Source organism: Silurus meridionalis, chromosome 9 (assembly GCF_014805685.1).
Source record: "Silurus meridionalis isolate SWU-2019-XX chromosome 9, ASM1480568v1, whole genome shotgun sequence".
Lineage (NCBI taxonomy): Eukaryota > Metazoa > Chordata > Actinopteri > Siluriformes > Siluridae > Silurus > Silurus meridionalis.
Window position 1 is genome coordinate 7,867,683 of NC_060892.1, and position 27,174 is coordinate 7,894,856.

The following is a 27,174-nucleotide window of genomic DNA, read 5'->3' on the forward strand; positions in this document are numbered from 1 at the left end:
GTACAGCATGACCTCAGATGGGGTGAAATGGAGTTGAACTTGATTAAAAGTTCTTTTGCAAATGACCATGAAAATGTAATTTTGGCAGTTAAGATATTGTGGCATCGGCAGCAGAATACTTAGAAACAACCTTGAGTTCAAAGGGATCTTCTTTTTACTCAGTTCATACAAGAACTTTCCATGCACAGTGTGGTTATTAGACATACAGATCATACAGGTTACAGTAACAGACAATTCATAGGGACAAACATACAGAATAAAAAAAACATTCATTATTTGCATCATAAAAAAATGGAATTATAACGGGTTTTTGACCACCCTTAAGTTAGGTTAAATACACAGTAAAAGGAAATACGTTCAATTTGTTTGTTGCAACACAAATCGTGTTTTTGGAGCTTTATGTCAGATATCAAGGAAATGGTAGTGTGTGATAGGAGATGAAAATTGTCAGGTAAATTGTCCAAATAACATGAAGTCAAAATATAACATTCGTATAAACTGACAAAATGCTATGTGTTGCAAACTGACAGTTCTGAGTTAGTGCACTTGTGTGTACTAAAAGAACTTGAAAAAGCGAAGCTTCGTCCACACTGTGTGCAGTAATATGGTTTCTCTCCTGTGTGAATGCGCTGGTGCTTCTTGAGAGCGCATTTCTCAGTAAAGTTTTTCCCGCACTCTGGACAGTGATACGGCTTCTCTCCCGTGTGAACCCGCTGGTGTTTCCTGAGGGCACCTCTCTCGGTAAAACATTTTCCACACAACGGACAGCGATATGGCTTTTCTCCAGTGTGAAGGCGTTGGTGTGACTGGAGCAGGCTCTGGTGAGTAAATCGCTCCACACAGTAAGAACATTGGTACGGTTTCTCTCCGGTGTGGATGCGCTCGTGACGCTGGAGAGTACTCCGTTGGGTAAAATTCTTCCCGCACATCAAGCAGTTATATGGTTTCTCTCCAGTGTGGACGCGCTGGTGTCGTTGGAGATTACTCAGGTTCGAAAATTTGTCTCCGCAGTTTGAACACAGATACGGTTTCTCTCCGGTGTGGATGCGCTGGTGTCGCTGAAGAGTACTCCGTTGTGTAAAATTCGTCCCACACACTGAGCAGCTATACGGTTTCTCTCCGGTGTGGACGCGTTGGTGTCGTTGGAGATTACTCTGGTTGGAAAACTGGTCTCCGCAGTTTGAGCACTGATATGGTTTCTCTCCGGTGTGGATGCGCTGATGCTGTTGGAGAGTGCTCAGCTGGGAAAAACTACTTGCACACTCATAGCAGTGATATGCCTTCTCCTTGGAGTGGATTCGTTTATGTTTGACAAGAGTACTTCTCTCAGTAAATCGCTCACCACACTGTAAGCACTGATGAGCCTTTTCTTGTCCGTAAATAGTCTGGTTTGTGTCATTTTGCATTTCTGGAGTAAAGAAAAAAAGATATGTGAAATAGCATAACACACAAAAAGATACTGAACAAAGCAATGGTCTAGCTATGCATGCGTCGATTAAACGCCTGACTTGGCCAATGCATGGAACATAATTCTTGACTAGAAGCTACAATGAAAAGGTCCAGAAAAAAAGATGGCGAGACTACCATGAGCCTAAGACTGGTGAAATGTGTCTGGGAGAAGTTACCACACTGAAAACGACTTCTTATTTTGGTCTAGGAATATATTGTCCAGTTCAGAATCACACACACTTTCCCCTGATCCACAAGTCTAGTTCTGGGTGATAAATGTTCTGACAAAAAAAAAACAAAAAAAAAAAAAAGAATTAAATGATTGTTCTCTAGGCACACGTTTTCTTATCCTGAATGATGAATGAATACACTGGACCATTTTATCATCTAGCACATGACCTAAAATGGAAATCTGCTCCAAATGCCAGAGAATGAAAATTAAACTCTATCCCCAAAGAGGTTATATTAATTACAAAATAAACAGGTCATGTTGGTGGCATGGATATTAGCCAAAGACACTCAAAATAACCACAACTATCTAACTGATCAGGACAGCTTATGTGCCGACATTTAAAAATACCCTAGAAATTCTCTTCATGATTATAATATTTTTCAGTTTTGAAACAAATGATTAAAAATTACATCCTTTATGACTTATGATATTTTTTTTTATACAATTCCCTGAAGCTTCTATTCTGTTCCACCCCTCTCTGTTTGCCATTTGGAGTACAAACACACAGCAAGGCAATTATTAGAAGAGAGAGTGAGTTAATACTCTCAGATGTGCCTCTGTTTAAACATCTACATTTCACAGTGCAGCACTGGATTGCTTGACTGCTCAATCTTGACTCAAAGGAGTCATACATTTATTTAATTGGTTTCTTCCAAAAAGACATACAAATGAGGTATCCAGCCCAGAAAGCCAGCTCCATGAACATTTGGTTTACATGGGTTGGAAGTAAAGCGCTTGAGTTCCCTGCTATAAATCTTAATAAACTCTATTGGACACCTTTGGAATGAAATGAAAAATCTCCAAAATCAAGTGAAACATCTTGCCAGAAGATTGAAGGCTAATTTACAGCACATAAGGGATAGTTAGACACTTTATCTGGAGTACAGGTAAACCATGCATCTAAAGTGAGGACATAAGAGCTAACCTATGGTTAATTAAAAATTAAACATCACCATTTGCAGAACACTTTTTCTTCCAGATGTAGTCAAATGCATTGCTGAGATTTTTGGTATACTCTTCTGTGTACCCCACCACCAGCTCCTCTCCTGGGCTAATTGGTCGACAGCAACGATAAAAGATTCCACCATGATACTGAGATGCCACAAGGTTTTGCTCTGCGGTATCACACAAACAATTCACAAACCTGACAATGGAACATACACACAGAGAGAGAAATTAGGATTGTTTTGTGACAAAGCATTTTCCCATGTAAAGAAAAGTAAAACAATGAATTCTTACCTCATCCAGTTAGCATGCATCTCTCTCCTACCGTCAATGTACTGTTCACACTGCCCCTCCCTGTAGATCTGTAAAATATATTATTGTACATTAACATTTCATTATTTGCACTATAACATCAACAAGGTCTTACAACTGAAACATGAGAATGATTTTCCATGAAAATATTGTTCTAAAATGTGTGTCTCTGTAGAATTTTCTCCCCAATGCATTTACATTTGTGACTTGAGCAGTTGCAGGTTTGCTCAGAGGGCCAGCTCTGTAGTTGTGGAATGGCGGGACACACACAAGATTGGAAACATCTAGTCTTTTATGGTTTTAAGAGGCACATTCATGTCCGTTCAGACATATGCAACACACTAGGTAATTAAATAGAATTAAATTTACTTTAGCCAAACTAATACATACTGTAAATGTACAGATGTTAAACATCCTCTGTTGGCATGAATTACAGCTTTACACACTCTTGGCATCTGGACAGTGTGTTTCTCCAAACAAACAGTCAGCTAAAATACTTTGCCATGCCTCTTGAAGGTGTTCTTCAATAGTTGGAGATTTCTTTCTGCCCTTACAAAGCAGTTCATCCCAGAGCAGTTCAAAAGGATTAAGGTACAGTGACTGGGCAAACCATTCCAAAATAGGTATCACCCCAACCAATTGTTTCCTATCTAAATAACACTTACAGAGCTTTTACATATGTTTTGGCTCATTGTCTTGTTGTATGGCGAAGTTGCATTTATTGGCCGTTGTCCAGATGGAATTGCATGGTGTTGAAGTATAGAATGTAGCCTTGTTGGTTCAGTTTTCCTTTCACCTGGAACATGTCTCCAACCTTCCCTGCTCCAAAACAACCCCGAACCATTAAGCCTCCACCTCTATGTTTACCTTTCGAGGCGATTCAGTCATTCAGTGTCCAATTCTTGTGTTTTTGCCTTTAATCTTATGTGTTGCATAAAACCAAAAGGAACATGCATGTGTCTCAAAAACTATCAAAGACTGTGTTTCTGAATTTTAACACTAGGTAAACTGCACTTTTGTTCTTATGATTTTTAATACTTCACTATAAAATAAATAAATAAAATAACAAGGTAAAACAAAAACATTATTATAGTGACAGTGTGGCTCATTTCTAGCAGGTTACATGGTGAGAAAAAAGGACTTAACTGTAATGGACTCTAATATTTTAATTAATTTATAATTAGCAAAATAACTAACCACCCAGGAGTAGCCACTGTTCATAGCTTCCTCACAGTCTACTACGTCTCCCTGATAAGGGCCGAAGTGTGCACCGACTGGAATGGTCTCTCCCATATTAAACACTCCCAGGCCTGCATCAGAAATACTGGACTCCTGGACCACTAGGTCAGGTGGAAGTGTTTGCCTGGCTCGGTCAGGAACTCCCAGAGGAACAGGGGTATCAGGGATAAAGAGAGCTGGACCGTGAATCTCACACTTGTTGATGAAGAAAGATCCACAATCCTCACAGTCTGGAAGGGAAGCAAATGAAAGAATTTATATTTATGAAAATATATTAATACTTCTGAAAATGTAATTTGTAGAGATTTGCGATTTGTAGAGAATTTGGTCCTTTTGAGGGATGCGAGTTAGTAAAATCACAGCAAGATTTTTTATAAAAGGGTACAAATGGGAATACGCAGGATTGGGATTTAACATTTTTGTAAACCACAACGTTTTGGGGTATTGATTTTTCCTGTCACTTCTTATGAAGTCTTGTTTCATTACTGCACCATCACTGACATTAAGAATAAGTTGAATTGGAATAAGTTCACCTATAGGAAAAAAAGTTTGTAGACACCTGGCCATAATTCGTATATGCGTTTTCAACATTCGAATTCACATTTAGTCCACATTTGCTATTGTAATAACCTATATTCTTTTGGTAAGATATTTCACTACAGTTTGGCGTGTGCTTGTGGAGATTTGTGCTCATACAGTGACAAGAGTATTAGTAAAGTCATGTACTGATGTAGGTGAGGTAAGGAAGCCTGGGGTGTTTCAATTCATCCCAATGGTGTTCAATAGGGTTAGGATCAGGGCTCTGTAATCAGGCCACTCCAATCCATGTAAACTATATGTTCAAGGAGCTTGCATTGTGCACAGGGGTACCGTCATGCTGGAACAGGTCTGGGTCTCGTAGTTCAAGTGAAGTGAAAATTCTACTGCTACTGCTTCCAAAGACGTCTGATACAATTGTGTGCCTTCAGCTTTGTGGTTACTGTACAGTTTGGGGAAGAAACATATATGGCTGGAAAAATCAGGTGTCCTAATACTTTTGTCCAGAGAGTGTATCCACAGTGAATGAAAAAAAACAGGATTATTTTTTTTAGTATTATTGGTCATATTAATTATTATTATTATTATTATTATTATTATTATTATTATTATTATTATTATTATGAGCAGCAGCAGAAAAGCTATATGTTTTAGAGGGCTTTAGCCCTTAAACCTACTGACTCAGGAATTCTACATTATTCGATAAGATGAATTAGTGATAATTCTTCACACAGTGGAGTCCCAATCATTTGTGGTCCGTCATTATTATTTGATCACAAGCCACCTTTGTAAATGTTAATGTGTGCATTTCTGAGTTCTTTATAGTTCTTTTTAGTTATTATACTTTAAAAGCTTGAATCCGAACCCTCAATAACGTATTATATAATTATATAATCACACATCAGTAATATAAATTATGCTTTTTTATAAAACAAAAGCTATATGGTTTAAATAAACAGCACAATATAAATACAATAATACTCTTAAAATTAATCTTGACTATTTGGGTCTGTGGAATTTATTGAACAGATAAAGGGGTTATTAAATGAAGGAATGAATGAGGGAAAAAATTAATGAAAACAATTGATCTAAAGCTAATGTCTTACAGAGATATTCATCATCCTCAGGATCTTCCTTTTTAAAAATCTGGAATCCTCCACAGCTCGGAGAGTTCAATGTGCCCTCATCTGAAATGCCACAATCTACATAAAAAAAAAAAAAAAAAAAAAAAAAGAAAACCATGTCAATGTTGACAGCCTCTTCCTTTCCCTCACTCTGTCTTTATTATAATTATATCTATATGTGGAAAACTGTGATATCTTTACACAAGTTTATTATACCTAAGCTTTACATGCCATAATAACTCCAGTGCTATGACATATTAAGCCTAGTATGTTATTTAAACCCCATGGTCTTACAGAGAAAGTCTTCATCACCAGACTCTTCTTGTTTTAAAGGATTTTTCAGGAAATCTCCATCCTGGTCATCCACAGTGATGATGGTTAATCCGAAAGCATCAGTGTGCACATCTTCAGTAAGCTGATGAAAATAGAAAATAGAAATTCACCTTGATTTTATATTATTCTTTGTTTATTTTAACAGTAGACACTTCATGGCACATAAAACCCAGCTGTAGATTAAGAGTAGATGTTTCTGATCTAATTTAGACACACTTACAGTGCTGTAATGTTGTTTGACAGATACAATGGAATGACGAAGGTGTACTGGTAGGTATAGACAAAGTGAATATACAAAGACTGTCCAGTAAAATTCAGACAACATGGAAGGATACACCATGAGAAGGTAATCTAGTGTCAGTAATGAATCAGAGAAAGGTTTCTGATTTTCTTCCTCTCTCGTGATGAAAATGCTGAGCACTGACCACAAGCTGGGGGAGTTTACAGCATGCTAATGCTATGTTTTTTTGTGCTGGCTAGGCTCCGTGTATTATTGCTATACCTGAAGTCTAAATGAGTATCTGAAAATCTTTTTCATTTTTAATTAGTGATTGCTTCACTGCATAAACAGAGCTATATATTGGACTGATGGATTGATAATTGTTACCTGTAAGTGTTGAGCAGCTGAAATCTGTGCCACTTCCCTCACTGAGCACAGTCTAGCATCCATTTCAAACCGTCTACAGAGTTGTGACATTGAAGTAAAAAAGACAAAATAAATCACAAAAATATATCCTGAATCTTCTTTTAAATTATATAATAAATACGAGACACATGAATTAAGAAAGGGAAAAAGACAACCATGACACCTGTGTGTATAGTATAATATATATATATATATATATATATATATATATATATATATATATATATATATATATATATATATATATATATATAAAATGACAACTGAACGCACACATCCCTGAAAATAATTCGACACATTTGACACTTAATACAAATCTTTCTGTATCTCGCTCACACTCACACACATGATGGATTATGTGATGTGAGTAAAAGTATAAATGATCCAACTAGTGTCACTGTGTATGTATATTTTATATATATATATATATATATATATATATATATATATATATATATATATATATATATATATATATATATATATATATATATATATATATATATATAAAATATATACACACTATATTGCCAAAAGTATTGGGACACCTGACCTTCTTGCTACATGTGGTTCTTTTCCACACTGTTAGCACAAAGCTGGAGGCAATCAATGGTACAGGACGTCTTTAGATGCGCTATAATAAGATATTGCATTTACTTTAACTTGTAAACCCAAACCCGTTCCAGCATGGCAATGCACCTGTGCACAAAGTGAGCTCCTTGAAGATCTGGTTTACATGTTTTGGAGAGGAAGATCTTTAGTGGTCTGCTATAGAGCAGTAAACTACTAAACACCTTTGGGACGAATTTGGACGCTGACTGCACCCTCACCTACATCAGTAATATCCACAAGCACACTTCAAAATCTAGTGGAACATCTTCCCAGAAAGGTGGAGGGAATTATAAGAGCAAATGGGAGATTAAATGTGGCAAATGCACAAAATTCACATACCATACTTATGACCAGGTGACCCAATAGTTTTGGCAATATAGTGTGTATGTGTACATATACTGAACAAAATAATAATGCAACACTTTTGTTTTTGCCATTTTTCATGAGATGAACTCAAAGATCTAAGACTATTTCAATGTACACAAAAGGCCTATTGCTCTCAAATATTGTTCACAAATCTGTCTAAATCTGTGTATATATATATATATATATATATATATATATATATATATATATATATATATATATATATATATATATATAAAATATTATTATATTATATTATAGGTATGTATGTTAAACACAGTAAAACACTTCAGGCAGTCATGTCTCAGTTTATGATTTACAAAGAAATATCACAAATGGAAAAAAAGCAATTTGATACACATCTCACTGAACAGTTTGGTTTGGATCTTACTGCGAGCATTTATTATTTGTCAATTAGGGATGTGCATCTCCATAAATAAGGCCGATTATAAATGCTAAATGCGATCCGATTTCAAATCATTCAACACAATGTGATTCAGTGCATTAGAAAAAATATGATTCTATACAATTCAGTATGGTACAAAAAATGTGCTTTCATTTCTTTGTTTCAGACAGACAGCAAATCAATTTACTTAAGTGCCATCTAACTTCTAACACATGGCCCATTCACAAACAGGTCTTTGTAGTGCAAAAAAAGAAAGAAAGAAAAAAGATTCAATAAAACCAGATTTTTTTTTCCTGTTCTGTCTCCAGGAAGATGCAGCTCCCCTTCTGAAATGTAATCTATATTCTATGTGACTCTTCACATGACACGCCTCGGTCTCTGTAGTGTTTAGATATTTCATATTCACATAGCAGCAGTGGTGCAGATGGAAATAAAAATGTAATTGCATTGCATTGAATATTGACACTAGAGATGGTGATTCACTGATTTGCATTAGTGCATTGGCGTAAATGTTAACGATGTGATGCATCAATTAAAAAAAGTGTGCATCAGATACAAGGCATTTGTATCCCTATGCATCGTTTTTAACATATTTGCATTGGTAAAAAAACTATTTATTTTTATATATAATTATTAGTAGATAGAAACTTTAGAAAGTGACCAATAATTGGTGACCAATTTTATATTTAGATTGATTTCTACTCTCTACATTGTTTTTCATGCATGTTCTCTCAGCACCACTGCTGCTTCATCTGCCTTTATTGAACCTTTTTTTTTTTTTTTTTTTGCACAACAAAGGCTTGTTTGTGAAAGGGCCATGCGTTTGAAGTCAGAAGGCACTTAAGTCAATTTATGTTTGCTGTCTCTCTGCACCAAAGACATAAAAGCAAACTATCTGTACCGTATAGAATTGCATAGGGCATCATATTTTTTCCATTGCAACGTATTGCATTAAATCAATTGAAACTGGACCGCACTGCATCATAATGGGGTTATAATGGAGTCCTATCACATTGCATTGGTGGCTGCTTCATATGTATATTTAATGTATCATATCTTTGGCTATGCATCGAGATGCGAATTATATCAGCTTCAGTTATAAAGATGCACATACCTTGTGTGTGTGTGTGTGTGTGTGTGTGTGTGTGTGTGTGTATTTAATTTTTTTTTTTATCATTCTTAAAAATTAATTACTCCTACATCATGGTGGCACATGAATTATTAACTGTTTTAAGAGGTAAATTAATTTATTCTAAACCTTAGACATGAACAGAATATAATGGATTAGCAAGTTATATTTCTGGATTAAAAAATAAATAAATAAAATGTTATATATAAACATCATAATCATGATAAGTGACATCATCATAATAATAATCATCATCATCATCATTGACATCATGATCATCATGATCATCATTTACATCATCATCATCATATTTTAATTTCTCAGATGTTGTTGTTTATGTATGTTTATGTCTTTGATGTAAATGAATAAACTATGAATCGAATAAATACATAAAAAGTGAAACATATTGTATATACAGTATTACAAACCCCGGCAGTCTGAAACGGAGCCCCTACCAGTTCATGTGTAACTGACCTCAGGCTTGAAAGCAGATTAAATCCAGATCAAATCCAAACCAAATCCAGCTTTTCTCTTTTACCTGATCAGCCTGCACCATTCCAAATACTCTGCTGTAGAGATGATCAGCTCACTCAGCTGTTTAATCAGGAAACCATCTCGTCTTCTTCTCTTTTTCTCATCTGTAGAGTGGTTCGCTGAATGGGCGCGCGTACTACCCCCTGCTGGAGCACTGTGGAAGCACAACCTACACTCTAGGACTTTTTATTAAAAACATTATTGTAATTATCCATTAATAAATAATGTATTTATAATGTTTTATGTAGCGTTTATATCCGACGTGGATATGCAAATGCAGGCGAAGACCCTGTGGTAATTTTGACGTTGAAACCATAATGCAAAAAAAAACCCCAAGTGCTAGCTCTGTAAATTTGATCTTGGCATGGATGCTGGTTGCTGGTTTGGCTGCTTTGAATATTTCTACACTCCTGTGAATTTTTCAAGATGGAAATAATGACAATAGAGGTGAAAATTGGAAACCTGTAGCTCATGTTAAGACTCTTTACAACCGTGGTGAGCAGAAAAGCATCTCAGCATACACAAAGCATCAAACCTTGCAGTGGATAGACTACAGCAGCAGAAGACCACATCAGGTCCTAGTCAAAAAACAGTGCATATGTTTCACCCTGACCAGTTACTTACTGATTGTGAGTCAAAAGCAATTCATTCATGCATATGCATACACATACATACATATAACATACATACATACATACATACATCTGATCAGCATAAAACATCAGATACAAGGTGGCATTTGTATCGCGATACATCATTCTTTAAGCATATTTGAATCTGTAAAAAATGTCTATTGAGATAAATAATATCAGTGAAAAAAATGTTAAATAAAATTATATAAAATGAAATAAAATGATATATTTGAAATAAATTATTAAATACAATCATTTAACCTTTTTATTTTATTTTATTTTTTCGCACTACAAAGGCCTGTTTGTAAAAGGGCAATAGGTTTTAAGTCAGACAGCATTTAAGTACATGTATGATTTGCTCTCTGTCTGAACCAAAGAAATAAAAGCAGACTATCTGTACCATATTCAATTGCATAGCATCATATCTTTACCACTCCCTTGTATTGCATTGATTTACATTGTGTTAAATCAAATCGAATCACACTACATTGTATTAAGGGTGAGTTGTATCACATTGCATCAGTAGCTGCTGCATATAAATCGTTAATGTGTCATAGCGTTGGCTGTGCATGGAGATGTGAATCACATCAGCCTTAGAATTGAAGATGCACATCACTAATACATACTTACATACATACATACATACATACATACATACTTACAGAAAGAAAGAAAGAAAGAAAGAAAGAAAGAAAGAAAGAAAGAAAGAAAGAAAGAAAGAAGTGTCTAAGGTTATAAGGCTTCTGTGAGATTTCTTTTGGAAACGTTTTTCCTGTTTGAGGAAATACAAATGTTTCTTTAATTATTGAATAAAATTCAGGTTAATTAGAATTGATTTAAATACCAATGAAAAAGGTAATGTGATTATTCAAGAAACTATTTTTTCTGTGAGTATTTCTCATATTGCATGTGATATAATAAATAATAATAATAATAATAATAAATACAATTTATACTGTAGATGTGTGTTTCATATGTTTCAAATCTGTTGCTATTGTGTTTTAGCATATGAACCCTGGGTTATATATATATATATATATATATATATATATATATATATATATATATATATATATATATATATTATGTGTGTGTGTGTGTGTGTGTGTGTGTGTGTGTGTGTGTGTGTGTGTGTGCATTTGGGTGTTAGTTGGGGGAGTTGGGGGCATTAAGGAGGTGGTAAATTCGGAATTTCTGAACTATCACCTTATATTTATTATTTGCTCTCAAACCCAGATGTCTTCAGTATATAGAACAGAAAGTACTGGCCTTGTGTAACTTTATACTGTATAAAGCATTGACCTTGTTGTTCCATTACTTTTGGAGGGAACTGTAAAATTGTGTTCTATGTGTTTTTATGTGAAGGTTTGTGGTTTAAACTTTCTATACCAATAAAGATTGCTTACTGACTAATATCAATCGCTCTATTTGCTTGATAGATTGTAGTGATCCAGGGGGTTTTCATCTGAGGTTAAGTTTCACTCACAACAGAATGACAGAATGCCTCAAAAAAAATGTGTGAATGTGTAAATATATCCTTCCACAAGATTTCTACTTAATTCAGTGCATGTCATAACTCAGGGCATTATTTATAAAGCTGTCTGCTTTATAAATGATCAATAATTGTTTTAATATTTAACAATGACATTCCATGTTGGTGTCTCTGTAAAGCCATGATTTCCAGGAAATATCAGTTAATGTAAGAGTAAGAATAGTGTATTGTGAGTATCAGATACAGAAAATGTGTATAGTGTATATGATGTTTATCCAGTTTTAATATTTTAGTTCAGAAACACAAGATAGATAAATATGCAATATATATATATATATATATATATATATATATATATATATATATATATATATATATATATTTATTTATTTAAAACCTTTTCCCTTCCCCAGGGATTTAAATAGTAAAAAAAAAACAAAGATCACATTCTGTACTATTTTCTGTACTGTTTTCACTGCTAGTGTTTTTTTTTACCCGGGTATACTTTTATTAGCAACAGCAGTGAGATTTTTCTCAAAGATGAAAAAATGAGATTGTTAATGAAAGATGCGTTTAGCCTGCTTACATAAAATTTTTCTGTAATTTTTTGTAGTTGTTCAACACTGAAGAGACTCCAAAGACATTAAAGATGCGCTTATTCGGGTGTCAAAATGCAGCAAAACTCCAAGACGTGGGCGTATTTTATCAGACATTCAAAATATATCCGATGACATTATGATATCAGTTGGTAAAGTATGTAAGGCACTACATAATTCACTCAATCTTTATCAGGTGTGAATCAGCTTAGATATGTTCAGGATGTGAGTATAATTTAGCATACTACTCAACTACAAACTCTAAAAACACAATTGTGACCTTTAAAAAGGTTCTTTTTTTTTAAATGCGTGATTAAAACTGACTTCTGACAACTCTGTGGGATTCATTTGTATCTGTGCTGCTATCAATATTCACACCACACGCACACACTCACACAGACAGACACTGCATTTACATTTATGACATTTGGAAAACGCTCTTGCCCATATATATACAGCTGAGCAGGTCAATGTGAAGGGCCTTGCTTAAGGACCCAGCACTCGCAGCTTGGTGATGGTGAATTTCCGATCAGAACATCTTTAATTCCCTTTGGCCTTATATGACCCCAGGTTCACCCTAATATTCCTTCAAATAATTGCAGGACAGAGAAGAGCTTAGATTGTACATCAAGCAGTGCTAAAGCCTCAGAAGGAGCCTGGTACAGAGTGTTTTGGATAAGTGCTTTAAAGTGCGTTGAGGGATCATAACAATATTGTTTTGTCAGAAACCTCACCAAGAGAGTCGTCAAGTCTAGTCAAGTTTATTTCTATAGCGCTTTTTTCATAACAGACATTGTCTCAAAGCAGCTTTACAAAAATCAACAGTCAAGGTGAATGGTGTGTATTTATTCCTGATGAGCAGCCGTGGTGACTGTGGCAAGGAAACATCCCCCAACCCCCCTTAGATGTCATTAGGAAGAAACCTTGAGAGGAACCCATCCTCATTTGGGTGACATCAAAAGAGAGTGAGTATAGCGGATTTAACTTCCCCTAGACCTTGTTTACAAAAAGAACAGGAGAGTATAGAGAGTATTTTCCATGTCACATGATATGACCAGCTACCCAGGTAGAAAATAAATGTACACTAAGGAAAAAGTGTGTTCTGATGGAATATGATGAAGGCTACCAAGTGCTTTTCATAGTTTACTGTGACAGCGAGCGCCGGGATGTCTGAAGGGCGTGCAGTATGTTTCCCAGATGACAGCAGAGAAGCCACATGGCCACGTGTCTGAATACTGCCAGGAGTAGATCTATTTTTTTTCCATGGTGGAAATATGGGAATGGACAGACCTACCAGAAACCACTCCTGTGTATGCATGTCATGGATTGAATTTGAAATGTCTCATTTTTTTATTTTAGGGTAAATAATGCCATCATGCTAGTGTTTATAACATTTATGTTTTGTTTGATATTTTTGTTTGTTCGGGAACTTACTTAAAATTGCAGTAAATACATTGCTATTGTCATATGACTATTAATTTATTTATCTATTTATGATTTCTTAATGAGGGGTTTGATAACCGCCAACTTGAGGGGTTTAGGGGTTTATGATCCAATGGCATGTCTAAATGTTTTGAAGTCCAACATTTTTTTGTGTTTGCTTATTTGACAATTTCAAAATAAGATTATTTATGGATCTTGTGTATTTATTTCTTCATCTTTCTACACAGGGAATAGGTTTCTATAAAGTGGGCAATGTGCGTACTTGTAACTATTTGGTTTGTTGTACAATTGTGAATTGCATGATGTCTTACCATTCAGATGGTATGTTGCATCCTGAAGATATTGATGCAGCATCCCAAGCGCACAAAGTTTGATAAGTGACAATTGACATTTTTTTTTTATATATATATATTTTGTTTGACATTGCTTTTTTGGATTATAAAGTTAGTATGAGTTCACATCGTCAGAAAGTAAAATGTTACATGTATGTTTCAGTGGGTGTAAGGTGTAATCACCTGACGTCTGTGGCCACAGATAAGGAATTTTTATTTCAACATTAAAAGATGGCTATATCTGTCTTTATCTGTATTGGGATGGTGGCAGGAGAGAGGATGAAAAGAAAAGAGCATCAGGAGAGTACAAACCTGTGGTTAACAATCTTGTGACTTGTTCATCAACTGAAACATACATGTTCAAGAAATGTTGAAACATCGCTTTGACATTTAAGCATTTTTTTTGTTTGTTTGTTAAAATGTAAAATGTTTTGTTTGAATTGTTTATTGTAAAGAAATAAATATTTGTTTCAGAGTACTGTTGTCATTCAGGCATTTTTCATCTGGGCCAAGGGTGTGTATAAAGTGGCTAGATTAAGGTTTGTTTGAGGCAGACAGGTGGAACCAACTTATTTGGTCCTATGGGACCAGAATCAGCCAACTGTAGTCATAGATTTGGCTGAGATATGGCTATGCCATGGGCCATATGGGGCCCAGGTTTTGGCAACCAGACCTGGTCCAGTCTGTATTTGGGCAAAGTGAAAGTGAAAGTGGGTTGTGTGGCCCATCACTGGATCAAACCAGTCTATCTTCATAGTACTGTTTATTTATTTGTTTGTTCACTTACTTATATACTGACTTAAATTTGCAGTAAATAAATCTGAAGAATTGTCTCTCAGTGCAGCACAACACAAAGTGTTACTATTTCAGTCCTAATGGTATTTTTTTAATTATTATTCGTTTGTTTGTATGTTTATTTATTTACCTCTTTAAAATTGAAGCAAATTAAGCTGATAAATGGACTCGCAGTGCAGCACAACCCTGACATAATATGTTCATTATATCCATAGTGTGCTGCAATCGAGAGTGCATGTTTAGGGCTGTGTGCGCGTGCGCATGACCACGTCGAGTTGAAACTTCCGACTTGGCAACCCAACTCTTTTTTGCAGAATTTCGGCAAGCCATTTTATACAGCAATCCCAGACGCTCACACACAGCATTTGCAAATTATACAAAGTGATCACATGTCTCACACACTTTACTTTTAGTTGGAGGTAAGACATGTTTTGTATATCTATATCTATACTGTGCGTGCTCCCGCGAGCTTTATTCGTATCGAGAAAGTTCGTGTGATGTGTTTTGATGTATTACATATTATTTCTCTCTTTTGATCACATTGCGCTTTCTGCTCAGATTGTGTGTCTCTGTTTCATTAGCTGTTTATAATATTATTTTTATATATATATATATATATATATATATATATATATATATATATATATATATATATATATATATTTACCCTTTTGCCATACATTTATCATTAGTGCTTTCATATCAAAGTGTGCATTCACTAGTGAAATGCAAAGACAGAAGTGTAAACCACACACACACACACACACACACACACACACACACACACACACACACAAAGCATATAAGCAGCTCATTCTGTAAAATGTGCTAAGATATTATTCTAGGTTGAATAAATGATTAACTGTGGGATTAGAGAATACTGAAGGACTCTGGAAGTCTAGGAGTAAACAAGTTCAAATAAGTCCCAAAGAGACATCCTGTGATCCCCCAGTCCACATTCAGCCTGGGACCAGAGTGACCATGGTGACCTTGAGATTATGTCTAACTTTTGATTGGAAATAAACAAGTTTTTATTTTATTTTTTGCTCGTGTTTCTGAAGAAGTACTAATCATCCTGGTGGTGGCTTTCATCCAAAAATCTGACCTTTGTCCAACGACTGTTTAGGTGCTACAGTAGCTTAGTGGTTAAGGCATTGATTGGACTTTAATGAGGGGTTTGATAACCGCCAACTTGAGGGGTTTAGGGGTTTATGATCCAATGGCATGTCTAAATGTTTTGAAGTCCAACATTTTTTTGTGTTTGCTTATTTGACAATTTCAAAATAAGATTATTTATGGATCTTGTGTATTTATTTCTTCATCTTTCTACACAGGGAATAGGTTTCTATAAAGTGGGCAATGTGCGTACTTGTAACTATTTGGTTTGTTGTACAATTGTGAATTGCATGATGTCTTACCATTCAGATGGTATGTTGCATCCTGAAGATATTGATGCAGCATCCCAAGCGCACAAAGTTTGATAAGTGACAATTGACATTTTTTTTTTATATATATTTTGTTTGACATTGCTTTTTTGGATTATAAAGTTAGTATGAGTTCACATCGTCAGAAAGTAAAATGTTACATGTATGTTTCAGTGGGTGTAAGGTGTAATCACCTGGCGTCTGTGGCCACAGATAAGGAATTTTTATTTCAACATTAAAAGATGGCTATATCTGTCTTTATCTGTATTGGGATGGTGGCAGGAGAGAGAGGATGAAAAGAAAAGAGCATCAGGAGAGTACAAACCTGTGGTTAACAATCTTGTGACTTGTTCATCAACTGAAACATACATGTTCAAGAAATGTTGAAACATCGCTTTGACATTTAAGCATTTTTTTTGTTTGTTTGTTAAAATGTAAAATGTTTTGTTTGAATTGTTTATTGTAAAGAAATAAATATTTGTTTCAGAGTACTGTTGTCATTCAGGCATTTTTCATCTGGGCCAAGGGTGTGTATAAAGTGGCTAGATTAAGGTTTGTTTTGAGGCAGACAGGTGGAACCAACTTATTTGGTCCTATGGGACCAGAATCGGGCCAACTGTAGTCATAGATTTGGCTGAGATATGGCTATGCCATGGGCCATATGGGGCCCAGGTTTTGGCAACCAGACCTGGTCCAGTCTGTATTTGGGCAAAGTGAAAGTGAAAGTGGGTTGTGTGGCCCATCACTGGATCAAACCAGTCTATCTTCATAGTACTGTTTATTTATTTGTTTGTTCACTTACTTATATACTGACTTAAATTTGCAGTAAATAAATCTGAAGAATTGTCTCTCAGTGCAGCACAACACAAAGTGTTACTATTTCAGTCCTAATGGTATTTTTTTAATTATTATTCGTTTGTTTGTATGTTTATTTATTTACCTCTTTAAAATTGAAGCAAATTAAGCTGATAAATGGACTCGCAGTGCAGCACAACCCTGACATAATATGTTCATTATATCCATAGTGTGCTGCAATCGAGAGTGCATGTTTAGGGCTGTGTGCGCGTGCGCATGACCACGTCGAGTTGAAACTTCCGACTTGGCAACCCAACTCTTTTTTGCAGAATTTCGGCAAGCCATTTTATACAGCAATCCCACCCGCTCACACACAGCATTTGCAAATTATACAAAGTGATCACATGTCTCACACACTTTACTTTTAGTTGGAGGTAAGACATGTTTTTGTATATCTATATCTATACTGTGCGTGCTCCCGCGAGCTTTATTCGTATCGAGAAAGTTCGTGTGATGTGTTTTGATGTATTACATATTATTTCTCTCTTTTGATCACATTGCGCTTTCTGCTCAGATTGTGTGTCTCTGTTTCATTAACTGTTTATATATATATATATATATATATATATATATATATATATATATATATATATTTACCCTTTGCCATACATTTATCATTAGTGCTTTCATATCAAAGTGTGCATTCACTAGTGAAATGCAAAGACAGAAGTGTAAACCACACACACACACACACACACACACACACACACACAAAGCATATAAACAGCTCATTCTGTAAAATGTGCTAAAATATTGAATAAATGATTAACTGTGGGATTAGAGAATACTAAAGGACTCTGGAAGTCTAGGAGTAAACAAGTTCAAATAAGTCCCAAAGAGACATCCTGTGATCCCCCAGTCCACATTCAGCCTGGGACCAGAGTGACCATGGTGACCTTGAGATTATGTCTAACTTTTGATTGGAAATAAACAAGTTTTTATTTTATTTTTTGCTCATGTTTCTGAAGAAGTACTAATCATCCTGGTGGTGGCTTTCATCCAAAAATCTGACCTTTGTCCAACGACTGTTTAGGTGCTACAGTAGCTTAGTGGTTAAGGCATTGATTGGACTTTGGATCTGAAGTTTGTGAGTTCAAATCACAGCCACACTAAGCTGCCTCTCCTGGGCATCTTCTGATCAAGGCCCTTAACCCCATATCTGCTCAGTTGTATGTTGGAGATAAGGGCTTATAGTCTTCAGCCAAAGGCCATAAATGTAACTGTGAAGAAATGCATTGAAGCCTGCTCATTAGAGCTGTGTCAGCTTTTACTCTAATTCCTTTGATAACAACATAGATCTCTACTTTGGTTAGTCAGACTTTGAAGAAAATATTAAACACAAATATGGACAACAACATTTTCTGGGCCAACATTTACAGCATTTCAGCAGACACCCTTCTCCAAAACAAATTACATTGGTCTCGTTTATACAACTGAGCAGTGGAGAGGTTAAGGGCCTTGCTCAGTGGGGCTCAGGCAGGGATTTAACCTTATGACCTCCTGATTCAAAGACCATTGCCGTTAACAGTAAGCTACCAATGTTTTATTAGCAGGTTATTTAACATTTATGCCTGAAAGCTGCAGCGGAAGGCTGATGTAAATGCAGCAGAAGGCTGATGAAACAAACGTGCATGCCAGTCATTCTCCAGCAGGAATGAAGTATGCAATCTGATCACTGGAGAAGCATTCATAATGCCAGCTGTGAACCTCTATGGGTCACGACTGTCCACCAGTGAGTTGCCCGGGGGTTGGGGACCACTGCTCTACACCATGTTGAACTGTACATTATTTGGACACCTGTTGCAGGGCAGTGTGGGCTTTCAGAAATGACCCTGTGGCACTGATCCAACATGACAAGCAGTAAAAATACACTCTAAATCCTGATGGCTTGAGTTTACTTAAACAATTTTAGATTTGTTTTTACCATTATTTTCAGTTGAATAGACTAAATGCTGTATCTTGTTGTCAAATTACTCCACTTTTTACTAAATCATATACAAAAGCAAGCAAACAACAAAGGAATTATAATTTTTTTTCTACTTAACTTTCAATTTCAAAATACAAACGTGAAGGAACAGGTTTAAAACAAGTTTGCCCATGTCTTTTCCACACCTTTAAAAAGAAGTCAACTTTTCCAGGTTAAAGAAATACCTGCTGGACAAAATGGAAAGTGTTTTTCAAACACTTCGGATAGTTCCAAGACTATTATTAGTTTTCAAATCTCTGTCTGGTACGGCCCCAACCTATTTAAATGAACTTATCCATCTGCACACCCATGGCCAAACTCTCAGGTCCTCCAATCATGTCTTGCTCGAAGCGCCTACAAGAAGATATAAATGGTGAAGTGACCGCACCTTCTCAGGATCAGCTCCTAAGCCTTGGATGTCCCACCCTAATGATCCCACCTCTGAAAGGGATTTCATTACTTTTAGAGCTAAACTAAAGACTCACTTATTCACCAAAGCCTTTGTTGTGTAGTAGAGGATGTGCTTAGTCTTCTGCTTCTTAACTTTTCTTTTAATTGTTGTTTTAATGCTTATTTTATTTCTCTTTTATTTTGAGTAAATTTGACTACTTTTATTTAAAATTTTATTACTATTTTGCACATGGCCTCTTGCACTTTGTTAAGCACCCAGGTTCTACCTAGTAGATGTTAGGTCTTATATAAATATAGGTAGGTAGGTAGGTAGGTAGGTAGGTAGGTAGGTAGGTAGGTAGGTAGGATGGACGGACGGTCGGACGGACAGAAGGCCTGAGGCAGGTTGTCCAGCTACATCACTAAATCCTAAATAATTTAAGTATGTTGCAATTAAATGTATTAAATGGATATAAAAAAATCCTAGCGAGTAGGATTCAACTTGAAATTTCACAAACTGAGTACAGAATGTACTGGATACTGTAAAAAAAAAACAGTACTGCTTATTGCACCCATACATTCACACCTTCTCACACACTAGTGATGGGCTCTTTATGAACGATTTGTTCGTTCTAAACAACTCTTTAATGTGACTTTAATGTGAGTAGTCACAAAATGAGCCAAGCAGGAAAAAGAATTGAAAAGTTCACCTTTCGACTATTCTAGTCCGAGTCGTTCGTTCTTTTATCACGTGACTCCCATAGATGCTACACAGTGCAATAGATCAGGGTTTTTTGGTCTGAATCTTGACATTATTGTTACAATATACCGCATTTTACCGGACTATAAAGCGCACCCATATATAAGCCGCACCCACTGAATTTGACAAAGATTTTTATTTTAAACATAAATAAGCCGCACCTGTCTATAAGCCGCAGTCTACACTGAAACTTTACACAGGCTTTAACGAAAGACAGTGTCTTTTACACGGTGTAACGGGTGAAATATGTTGCGCTTCCTTTAGGAGCATATCTGTATTTTGGGAATAGCCTGCCGCCGCATTTTTCCGCTATTACTGCATGTGTGGAGACCTTATATGATTTCTGTTGCAACTGGAGTTAGTGAGCTCTCCCTTCACCCAGACTCAACGGCTTGTATCTAAACAGTAGCCTACCTAGAAAGTCATTGTTCTCTGTTTTCCTCCTTCCTTTCACAACTACTGTATTTCTCTCTGGAGTTTATCTTTTGGCATCGTCGATCGTTTAAGAAAAACGTTTTTTCTCCAGATGCCGTGCAGCTCAGAACCCAGGTGAGGTGCGTTTTTTTTCGTTTCTGTTCGGAAATTTCATTGAACTAATGTTATGGGGTTCAGTTTTTTGGCTTGAAGTTTGTGAAACCGGGAAAAACCCAGGAAAAATTCATAAATTAGCCCCCTCGTTGTTTAAGCCGCGGGGTTCAAAACGTGGGAAAAAAGTAGCGGCTTATAGTCAGAAAAATACGGTATATAATGGTAGTCACATGAAAAACGAGAAGATATTATAGGTGAGCTACTTATTCTGTTTATCATAATTTGTCCTTAGCTGCATTGTCATTATTTTAATTATTGGAACTATAGTCAGAGGTTATGTACAGTGAGGAAATTAAGTATTTGTACACCCTGCTATTTTGCAAGTTCTCCCACTTAGAAATCATGGAGGGGTCTGAAATTGTCATCGTAGGTGCATGTCCACTGTGAAAGACATGATCTTAAAGAAAAAAATCCAGAAATCACAATGTATGATTTTTTAACTATTTTTTTGTATGATACAGCTGCAAATAAGTATTTGAACACCTGTCTATCAGCTAGAATTACAATCATACAAATAAATAGTTTAAAAATCATATATTGTGATTTCTGGATTTTTTTTTTTTAGATTATGTCTCTCACAGTGGGCATGCACCTACGATGACAATTTCAGACCCCTCCATGATTTCTAAGTGGGAGAACTTGCAAAATAGCAGGGTGTTCAAATACTTATTTTCCTCACTGTACGTAGAGGTGTTGGAGAATCTGCTTACTGAAAATGGGACATTTTATATTATTGCATCAAAGGAACAAAATAATAACAACGACAAAAATATTTATTTTGATGAACGAGATTCAAAGAACCTTCTTTTTCTTTCGGCTGCTCCCATTAGAGGTCGCCACAGTGGATCATCGGTCTCCATACCACCCTGTCCTTTACATCTGCCTCTTTCACCCCAACCACCTGCATGTCTTCCTTCACCACATTCATAAACCTCCTCCTTGGCATTCCTCTTTTCCTCCTTCCTGGTGGCTCCATCCTCAGCTTTCTCCTACCAATATAATGTGTCCCTCCTCTGCACATGTCCAAATCATCTCAATCTCACCTCCCTTATCTTGTCACCAAAACGTCCAACATGCGCTGTCCCTCTAATAAACTCATTTATAAGCAAGATTCAAAGAACCACTTCACTAAAATGATCCAATCTTTCCATCTATCACACACTGTTGCACCACAACAAGGATCACAGCAACATAGCTTCACACTTCACCCAAATCTAAACACAAACATTCGGACACCGATAAGGAACTCTGGAGAACAAAACATAGAGAGATTTTAAACATCGAGAGGTGAAACACATACATTAGCCACAGCAGATTAAACAGTGCATCTCTCTCTCTCTCTCTCTCTCTCTCTCTCTCTCTCTCTCTCTCTCTCTCTCTCTCGCTTACACACACAGACTGTTTTTTCCCCACGATCCCGATTCACTGTTCTCGCATTATTATCTCCAGATTTCATTTAAAGTTGTAGTATATAATTTATAACTTTCAATTTCACTCTCTACAATTTAATAGTATTCAGTTTGCAATTTGATTTATCATTATCTGCTAAGGAAGCCATTGTAGGCATCCAGACTCTGACAAGTTTTTACCGCTTCTTTCTCGGTCTCAACCAGATCAGAATACACACCTGGATACGGTACTTCAGTTAAACGTTTAATGTTATGAGTGAAAAGGTTTCGCCTTAATGTCTAATTTAAGGGGTTCGGCAATTCCACGTTATCATCTTATTTTAGATTTTATAAATATCTTAACTCTTCTGTTTAACAAAACTTAAAAATAATTTGTTACTTATTTTGTTTTGACAGATCCGTGATTTAAAAATTGCACCACCGGAAATGCTTTAATAGAGGACATGTGCAGTATTATTACAAAGAGTCTGTTTTCTTTTACATCCTTAAAATGGTGTGTGTGTATGTATGTATGTATGTATATATATATATATATATATATATATATATATATATATATATATATATATATATATATATATATATATGGGGTGTAAAGGTACACAAAATGCACAGTTCGGTACATACCTTGATTTGTAAATCACGGTACAGTTAGTGTAAAGAAATGCATTTTTTTTAAACACAGTTTATTATTATTAACATTTGTAAACATCAACAGTTTACATTTATAAAACAATTGTAAATAAAATGCCTAATGTAATCGATTAAATTGGCACAAGGTAAATTACTTAAACAAAATTAAAAAAATCTAATTGTTTACGTTTGTTAGACCCCATTTGGGTAATACAGATGTCTATATAAGTGTGTGTGTGTTTTACATTTAATATCACATTTTCTAAAATCTTGCTCTACTTAACTGTTCTACTTATTTCAGCATATAGCAAATGCCTTCATTGCTTCCCTCCATCCTTCATTCATTCACTCCCTCGATATGCAGAACTGTCAGGTTTTTTTCATGCCCGGTTGTTTTTAGCGTGATGAATGATTCTCCTTTTCTGTTGCCAGTCCGTGTGAGTGGCAGGTCAAACGTCAGAGGAACATCATCCATATTTATCATGTGGTGCGGCCCGATTCAGTGGAAGCGCGATTTGATATAAAGAGTTTCATTAGTTTACCTGAACCTGTTCCACAATTTCATTAGTCTAATGTTATGGGGCTCAGTTTTTTGGCTTGAAGCTTGTGAAACCGGGGAAAAACCCAAAAAAATTCATAAATTAGCTTCATCGCTGTTTAAGCCGCAGGGTTCAAAGCGTGGGAAAAAAGTAGCGGCTTATAGTTCGGAAAATACAGTATATATATATATATATATATATATATATATATATATATATATATATATATATATATATATATATATATATACAGATATTGTTTCATCCACATGGTCATAGAAATTAATGTTTCCTCATGTTGTTCCTATTACAGTGATGTCAATAAAGAAAGAGTCCAAGCCTAACCTGAGCCTCTCTCAGGTGACAGAAATCACTGCACGTCTTTTTGGGTTAACTGTATCCTCCATACGTCCTCTGCCCAGTTACGATGATCAGAACTTTCACGTCATGTGTGTGAACGCTGGTGAGTTTGTGCTGAAGGTTATGAACTCTTCGGACAGTGAGAACATCAAACTGCTTGAGCTGCAGACACACAGCATGAACTTCCTGCAGCAGAACGGACTACCGTCTCAAACGGCACTATGCAGTGTCGCAGGGGAGATGATGACTTTGGAGGAGATCGGTAAGACATACACACATTCTGACTTGCTGAACACAGTCACAGCTTCCTGTTGACATTTCTCAACTTGGTGTGCTGATTAGTCTGAGGGTGTGTCGATCTTTCTGACATCAGACCAACTGTTCCACTGTCAGAAACCACACAGGCAATATAGCTTGTTCAGAATCTTTACAAAGATTACACCAGAATCTTTCCAAAAGTAAGTGAACCCTGTTCAGCTCTGGGTGTTCTGATTGGTGGGTGAGGCTTTTTACTTCATTGTGGTGTTGGGCAATGTGAGGACTTACAACGTACAATAATATACGTCTCTTACATGAACTTTATAGCCTAAACCCTGCACCCTTTAATATATGCCCTTTACTCCATACCCTAAACTATACACACTTTAACCTTTGTCCTTCACTCCAAAACCCTAAACCCTTCCCCCCAAACCGTAAATCTTAGACCCTTATTAAACCTACTATCCCATATCCTGGATCTTAAACCCTAACCCCAATGCCATTTACCCCATATCAGAAACCCTATACCTTTTGCTCTTCACTTTATACTCTACACCTTTCACCCAATACAGCAACCCTTTGCCCTTTAGTCTGTACTCTAAACCCTATACCCTCAACTCTGCATCCGTAACACCATGCCCTGGATCCTAAACCCCACACCCTTTACCAGAACCAGAATCCTTACACCATTATCCCTTCACCCCTATACCCAAACCCTTTGCCCTTTACTCCATACTCTAAACCCTACACACCACACCCCAAATTTTACAGCTTAACCCTAAAACTATTCAAATTTACGAGTCCTCTATTCCCTAAACCATTAACGTTATTAGTGAACAATATTATACTGAGTCTTGTTTGTCCTCTACCTTTTTTTTATTACTTCCCTAATTAAGTCTGATTAATTATTCAGATCTCCTTTATCACCCAGAAAGGGTGTACACATGCACCAAAACCTGCTTAGAAATTGACAACTTTCCTCCCATACTTGGAACATAGTCAGTATTTGGTCTCATAACCATGCATGCCTTTGACATAAGCAGAATTCCAAATGTATGTTATTGAACAGTAGTGTTGATGTATTGTTATACACACAGACATTTTGTTTCTCTGTAGATGCTGTTTAATGGTTAAATGTTCTCTAATCTGATTGATCACTAGATTGCGGATATGGCCTGCAGAAATATTTGGTGCGTTTGTTAACGTACCTGCCGGGAACTCCAGTGGCCAAAATCACCTGCACACCACAGATACTGTATGAACTGGGGAAAACAGCTGCCATGCTGAACCAGGTTTTACTGCGGGTGAGACATACACAGCATTTATTTTGTATCTGTATATACAGATTCTGATTTAAAGTGCATGAGGACAAAATGATGGATGAATCACATAATCTAGTGTTAAGATTATAATTAAATTATTATTATTATTTGTATAGAATATTTGCACATGACACATTACAATTCTTTAATAAAATTAATTTTTATCACGAATTAAACTAAATAAACTAATTATATATGAGTAAAAAAAAAATACAAATGATTAAGACTCCCATCATCATGTATTAATAAATTACAATATATTAAATGTTGTTTTATATGTGTATGTTTTTTTTTTTGTGAAGATGGAGCATGAGAACCTCAGGGTTCTTCAGCGAGAGAACTTCATCTGGAGTTTGTCCTGTGTTCCTATGATAAATGATTATCTCTCTGTGATGGACGGAGATCCAATGCAGCTCATCGTTAGAGGAGTTATTGATCAGTACCAAAAGCGAGTAGTACCGAAACTCCCCTCCTTCCGCAAGTGTGAGTCTCAGTTTAGCTAGTAAATAAGTACCTGATACCTGATACTCATTTTTACAAAAGATTACTAGCTAGCTGCTTTTTTATTGATTTATGGTTATTAATTCAGGAATATTTCAACACAGCATCTCCTTTCTAATGAATGATGATGTAATGAGCTCAACAATTTTGGGTTGTTGCAGGTATAAATCATGGTGATATGAATGATCACAACATCCTCGTACAGCAGGATGGGCCTTCCCGTTACAAGATCAGCGGGATTCTGGACTTTGGCGATATGAGCAGTGGTTATTTTGTGTTTGAGCTGGCGATCGCGATCATGTACATGATGATCGAGAGCCTCTATCCGCTTGAAGTGGGTGGCCCGGTGATAGCAGGGTTTGAGAGCGTGGTTCCTCTAAACTCTGATGAGAAAGACTCTTTGTATCTGCTGGTGCTGAGTCGGTTCTCTCAGTCGCTGGTGTATGCACGTTCTGCGGTTCTACAGCAGCCAGAAAATGAAGAGTACCTGATGACCACGGCAAAAAAAGGAAACAGACACCTACAGCTTCTGTGGGAAAAAGGAAAAGAGGAGGTGGAGAAAGTGTGGTTCGGTGGTGCTGCGAATATCTCAATGTTGATTGCTGATAGTAAGCCCTTACCCCAAACCCTAAAACCGAAATAATAATTGCTCATCTCAGCAAACACAACTTTAACCAATTGCCCTAATGCTTAACCTGAACCTGCTAGCTATAAACTAATCAAGACTGCAGTCACACGTCATGTTTAAGATGGAATTGAGTAACACAGATTCATTTAGATCAAACAGTAGATACACTATATGGACAATACCTTTGGGACACATGACTTTACATACAATTATACAATCTCCTAGTTCAAGTAAAGGGAAAACCCAAACCTGTTCCAGCTTGATGATGCTCTGTGCACAAAGCCAGCTCTTTAAATATATACTTTACATAAGTTGGAATGTAAGATCTTAAGTGGCCAGCTATAGAGCTCTGACCTCAACCTTATTGAACACCTTTGGAATTAATTG

The 27,174-nt window shown here is 36.1% G+C and overlaps 2 protein-coding genes across 6 annotated transcripts; one reads left to right on the forward strand and one right to left on the reverse strand.

Moving 5' to 3' along the window:
• Nucleotides 1-139: 139 nt before the first annotated feature.
• LOC124391278 (histone-lysine N-methyltransferase PRDM9-like) lies at nt 140-10,352 on the reverse strand. Of its 4 annotated transcripts, XM_046857749.1 has the most exons (9): nt 10,327-10,352; nt 9,869-10,018; nt 6,779-6,851; nt 6,133-6,253; nt 5,821-5,916; nt 4,136-4,407; nt 2,921-2,988; nt 2,635-2,825; nt 140-1,408 (listed from the first exon to the last, which is right to left on the reverse strand). In XM_046857749.1, the coding sequence occupies exons 1-9, from the start codon at nt 10,335-10,337 to the stop codon at nt 510-512; spliced, it is 1,881 nt and encodes a 626-aa protein (XP_046713705.1). In that variant the 5' UTR covers nt 10,338-10,352; the 3' UTR covers nt 140-509. The 4 variants fall into 4 exon arrangements, with proteins under 4 accessions (XP_046713705.1, XP_046713707.1, XP_046713706.1 ...); XM_046857751.1 differs by lacking the exon at nt 10,327-10,352 and having other exon boundaries at nt 9,805-9,958; XM_046857750.1 differs by lacking the exon at nt 10,327-10,352 and having other exon boundaries at nt 9,786-9,958.
• Nucleotides 10,353-15,013: 4,661 nt separating this feature from the next.
• On the forward strand, nt 15,014-27,067 carry hykk.2 (hydroxylysine kinase, tandem duplicate 2). 2 transcript variants are annotated; one of them, XM_046858355.1, is made up of 5 exons: nt 15,014-15,573; nt 24,032-24,340; nt 25,498-25,640; nt 25,961-26,141; nt 26,321-27,067. In XM_046858355.1, exons 2-5 carry the CDS (start codon nt 24,034-24,036, stop codon nt 26,800-26,802), a joined length of 1,113 nt encoding a protein of 370 aa, XP_046714311.1. In that variant the 5' UTR covers nt 15,014-15,573; nt 24,032-24,033; the 3' UTR covers nt 26,803-27,067. The 2 variants fall into 2 exon arrangements, with proteins under 2 accessions (XP_046714311.1, XP_046714310.1); XM_046858354.1 differs by lacking the exon at nt 15,014-15,573 and adding an exon at nt 15,898-17,807.
• Nucleotides 27,068-27,174: the final 107 nt, after the last annotated feature.